Genomic DNA, 5,617 nt, shown 5'->3' with positions numbered 1-5,617 from the left:
GCTGCTGACTTCTTTTTCATGTTTTTCCTGTATCATTCTAATTTCTTTTTCCAATTTTTCTTCTATTTCCCTTACTTGATTTTCAACATATTTTTTGAGCTCTGTGATGGCCTGAGCCCAATTTCCATTCTTCTTGGAGTCTTTAGATGCAGGAGCTTGGACTTCTTCATCTTCTGACTGAGTATTTCAATCCTTCTTGGGATCATAGACAAAGTATTTCTCAATGATGTTCCTCTTTTGTCCCTATTTACTCATTTCCCCAGCCTGTGCTTGGTCTTGGGGTGCTTCCTGAGCTTTTGAGTATTATTGGGACACCCCTCAACAAGGATCTCAGTGTGTGAAGCTCTGTCTTCCCTCCTGGTCTGTGAATGACCACAAGTGCATGCCTCTGCCATGGGCTGAGGTGGCAGGGGCCCTGCTGTTCTATGGGGGGGGCTAGATTGCAATCAGGGTCTGAATGTGGTCAAAGCCCCAGAGTCCTTTTCCAAGGACAGAGGACAGACCTTGGCAGTCTCTTTCCTCTCCCCTACCTAGGCTGGGGGTTTCTGCTTACCAGCTCTGCCTGCTTCCAGTTACTGGATTTGGGCTGCTGCAGCCACACTGCTCATTGAGTGCCCTGAGGGCTGGACTTCACTCGCTAGCTCTGGTAGATGCCCACCAAATTTTGCCTGGTGCTCCCCGAGTGTAGGTCTCGAAACTGTCCCCACTGCCATGATCCACAGCTCCCAGCATCCTGGGCCTGCCTCGGGGGGATTGAAGTTCCTTCAGTCTGGTGGGCTGCCCCTCTAACCCCGTGGAGCAGAGCTTTTCTGCTGTTTTCCAGGTTACCTTGGGCTGGAGAACTGCCTCACTGGATCCCTCTGTGGGTTCTGTCTCTCGAAAATTTAGTTAGAGTCCTTATTTTATTAGTTTTGAGAGAGAGCACCTAAGAGATACTCTTCTCCTGTCGCCTTCTTGGCTCTGTCCCCAATATTCTCAACTCTTAGCACAGTGCTAAGGCAGATGTGATTGTTGTTCTTTGGTCTTGTCTGACTCTCCATGATCCCATAGACCATACTCTTCAGGGGTTTTCTTGGTAAAGATCAAGAAATTGTTATGAATTATCCTTGATTAGATATCAATTGTTTGATCTCTATTTTGTCTAGATAACCATTCTTTGTCATTTTGCTTCTGAAGAAATAGTCTTGGATTTTTTTTTTGTCATCCACGGTGCATTACTTCTTCAATTCAAGATGCTACTCCAAATTCCCAGATTCCTTATTAAGATAGGGGGTGCTAATGTAGAACTGGGATATTAAATTCCTCATCCCACCTTATACTCAACCCTCCTTACTTAAAGACTAAGAGAACATGTGCATTTACATATATGTGTATGTGTTCATCTATAAATTCAGAAGGCAAAGAGATAGTAAGATGATTTATTTTGTTACAAAGTAAATTATATTTTTGTGGAGACCCCGCACTGGACCACGCACCTGCAGCCCCCCGCCTCGGGACCACATGGAGACAGATCCGCATCTGCAGCATGCAGCAGCAGGAGCCCCAGCGGGCAAGCTCGGCGAGGTCACTGGCTCGCAGTCTGCGCTGCACCTGTGGCCCGGAGCTACGCACCGGCCCGCCTGCTCCGTACCCCATCCCCCTAGCCTTTACCACCTCTCATTAGAGAAGGGGGAAGATGAGTGAATCTAGTTCAAAGTCCAGCCATCCCCTGGCCTCCAAGCAGGAGAAAGACAAGTCTGAGAAGAGATGGCGGGGTCGACCCCAAAAACAGCCTCCGAGGGAACCCAGTGAGGCCCCAACTCCCAGGAGACCTCGGGGCAGACCAAAAGGGAGTAAGAACAAGGGGGCTGGAAAAGGCCAGAAAGCCACCACTGCACCAGGGAGTAAACCAAGAGGTAGACCCAAAAAGCTGGAGAAAGAAGATAAGGAGGGGATCTCCCAGGAGTTTCAGAGGAGGAGCAGTCATCAAGTCCGTATCTCGCTACCTCATTCCCCTTGATGATGATGATGACGACGACGCTGATGATGACAACAGCAGCGGCCCTTTCATTCTGGGACTAGACAGAAAAATGTTGATCTTTAAATCCCCATTTTCCTTCCCTCACCTTAACTTTCCCCCAATCTCTCCTTTCTGGTTCTACTGGTCAAAGATAACAGCTCTACCAGTGAAATGCCCTTTCCATCCACACATTGGACAAATTCATACTAACCCTAGCCACCCTTTATGGGATAGTGCTGCCCTGGGTGGAGTGCACCTTCTAGGGGCGCTACCCTGCTTCCCTCCCCCACCTCCCACTTCATCCATTCATTGATCCACTCCCCCTTTTCCCAGGTTTGGGATTTCTTTTGTACTCCTCCCTGACAGAGCTAACCTTTTTGACTTAGCTGCCAACACTTGTCTCTGCACCCTTCCCCCACCCCTACCTTGGGTTCAGGGTTCCCGTTTTTCCCGTCTCCTACACCCCAATTCAAAAGGGTTTGAGAGGGAAGGATCTTGAAGCTCAGCCTCAAACAGCTTCTGGGGATCTGTACCCCTATTACTCCTTCCTGTCTTTTACTCGGTAAAGATTGGTCCCAAGGGTGCAGGCCCCTTGCCCCCCCCCCCCCACACACACACACACACTCTGGCATATCCTGAGCATAAAACTGGAATGGGGCTGGGCTGGAGCCTAGGGGGTCAGGCACTAATTGTGAAGTAGCTAAAGGGAAGGGCTATGTGGCCTGTGAGTCATCTGGTTCTTTGCTGCTCAGGAGATTAGGGAAAAGGGGGATTTGACAATCCTATGTATTTCCCCCAATCCTGGGCTGGCCTTACTTGGCCTGTGATTTTTGCCTTTGGAATGCATGTTCTGCAAGAATGTTTATTCCCCAGCCTCCCCCCAGCCCCTCAGCCCTCCTTTCATTCCCCCCTCCCCCCTAAGAGCTGGTTACATTTTCCCTCTGTTCACAATCTACTTCTGAACACATTTTGTTATTTTCTTTTTTAAACTATTTGGTTCTTACAATCTGAGGCTTCTAGACCTTCAGTCATACAATTTTGTTGGTTCTCATTCATGTTCACCTGCCTTCATTCACCCTTCTCATCCTCCCCAAATCATCACAAGGAGGCCTAGTTTACTAAAAAGTGACATTTTTAGGGAGGTAGTCCTCAGGGGAGCTACTTCTATTAGTTTACTCCTTTGGAAATCTTCAAGTTGAGAGGGTTAAGGCAAGAAGGTCCAGCCGAAGTGGGGGAAGTGGTGGTCCCAGACTGTCATGAGGCCCCCCCACTCTGGGTTCCTATTTGCAGTTGCTTGAATAAAAATAAATTCCTTTTTTTTCTGGAAAAAAATTATATTTTTGTGCCAATTGGTTCTTCTAGTGTTCAGAAACTGGATAAAACAAGGTGTGGTGTCTCTTAAAAAGAAGCATGCATGTTAGGATGAGTTGGATGTTAATAGTGACAAGTTAAAAGAGGCAGAGGGGAAGAGGGGATTATGGCATGAGAGTTATTTTGAGAAGGGGGAATAGGGAGGGAGGAATTCTAGAAGTTAGTTGAATTTCTCATTTTTTGCTGCTTTTTTAATTCTGAACTTAAATATACACATAACATACATAGAAATCTAAACACAGAGCACAGCACAAGAAAACCTGAAATATCATTTCATAAGGACTATATGTTTGAATTTATACACCTACATAAATATACATACACATATGCATATATACACACATAATCTACATGTTATTTTTAAAACTGTTCTGCTTATCTGTGCACCAGTGTTTCCTTTTGCATTTCATTCAGTTCTCTTATATGTACTAAAAAAATAATTCAAAAGTCCTGCCTTATTTTTTGGCATCATTATTGCTAACCTCTCCTCTATTTCTCCTTTCACTCAATTAATAACTAGCAAAGAAAAGAATAATGAACTATTTTTAATAAATAAATATAACTAAGCAAAAAACAAAAGCATAAATAGTCATGTCTAAATTGATTGTTTCTTTTCTTATCTTCTGTATATCAAGTCTGTTTTATCAGGACATTCAGCAATCTCATTTCTTTTCCAAATTTTTCTACTTTTTTCATTTATTTAAAAGTTTTTTCCAGGATTTATTGTTGGATTTATATTTAATTCACAGTTTTCCTTTATGTTTTACTTATAAATACCTTTGAATTTTATTTAGGCTGTAAAAAATTAGTAAACATTAGGAATTAAAAAACTTGAGACAAATGATAGAAACTAATGCAAAGCAAAATAAGAGTTCCCAATCACTAAAGCAATATAATATAATTCATATAACAATGCAAATGAAATGAACACTTAACGAAACCAAATTTTAAATCATTATAATGACACTCTTGATCAAAGAAAATAGATAATGAAATATATCCCTCTCCTTTTGGGAAAAAGGTGGGGAACTATAGGTGCAAATTTGCACACATCTGTAGATATGATCATTTTATATTTTGGTTTTTGATTTACTATTTCTTCTTTTTTTAACATGGAGGAATTAATGGAGAAGGAATAGGGGCTGGCCTAACTACATATAGAAACACTATGAAATGAAATAAAATCATCAATAAAACTTTTTAAAACATTTTGAATTTTATTAGCTCCAAAGTCCATTTTTGGAGCAAATTTGATATCTGTTCTTCCCAGTACCTTCCCTATACCCAAGTTTAACTATACAAAATTAAGGAGATTTATTCCTTAAACTGCATTGTCTAAGAGACAGGTTTCTTGAATCCATTTTTCTCTATTGTATCAAAAGAAAAACAGATGCCAAAAATTTTCTCTTTAGTGTACTTGATAGCCTTTTCCCTGTCCCTACCAAAAATTGTTATTATGATAAACATTAAATGCACATTAATGTAATTTAAAAATTAATATTGAACATGATAGGAAACTGCTTGTTATAGGAATTACTGCCCTGGGATATGAGACAATCTCTCTCTCTCTCTTCATTTTTCCACCTTTCAAGAAACTTGTATAGTCAGTGAAATGTTCCATCTGCCAATTTACAAGAAAGGTAGTGTCATTTTCATCAGTGTAGTCCATCCATGAAAATCACTTTTAACTGGGTAGGGTGAATTAAGACTCTATTACCCATGATCAATTCAGGCTCAGTGCCACTAATCCAATGTCATTTTAATATGAAAAATGAAGTAGAGACTTCAAGGGAATTATAACGAGATAATGGAGTATTTCCTCTCTGGGTCAATGATTTGAACAGAATTAGGGGGAACAATAGTGATCATGTAAAACGTATACCTCACAGCTACTTTGGATCAGCCCTTCCAGCAGAGCTGAATCATTTTATATTAGTGTCCAACACCGGAATCAAGAGGTCTCCTGAGGCCCTCAGCCGGGGACACACCATATACTCTGAGCAGAAGTCTCAGTGGGTAAATCACTTCAAGTTCAGAGGGTCCCATGTGTTTCAAAATGGCAGGGGTGGAGTTGGAGTTTTGCCTCAATAGAAAGTCTTAGATGGGAGGAATAATTCATGATTTCTAAAGTGCCTTTCAGTACTAACATCAAAGAATCATATAATTTCAGTTGAAAGGAAACTCTAACCTGTACCTCAACAAAGAGTCTTCCTACAGAAACCTGAAAAAATGGTCATCTAATTTTTG

General features: G+C 41.7%; 1 protein-coding gene across 1 annotated transcript; it reads left to right on the top strand.

Annotated features, from left to right (window-relative positions):
- Nucleotides 1–1,675: 1,675 nt before the first annotated feature.
- Nucleotides 1,676–1,999, top strand: LOC141498835 (high mobility group protein HMG-I/HMG-Y-like). Its single transcript, XM_074201914.1, has one exon. It carries the CDS (start codon nucleotides 1,676–1,678, stop codon nucleotides 1,997–1,999), a length of 324 nt encoding a protein of 107 aa, XP_074058015.1.
- Nucleotides 2,000–5,617: the final 3,618 nt, after the last annotated feature.

Source organism: Macrotis lagotis, chromosome X, assembly GCF_037893015.1.
Source record: "Macrotis lagotis isolate mMagLag1 chromosome X, bilby.v1.9.chrom.fasta, whole genome shotgun sequence".
NCBI classification, from domain to species: domain Eukaryota; kingdom Metazoa; phylum Chordata; class Mammalia; order Peramelemorphia; family Peramelidae; genus Macrotis; species Macrotis lagotis.
The sequence above is the reverse complement of the archived record's forward strand: the minus strand, read 5'-3'. Positions and strand labels throughout refer to the sequence as shown.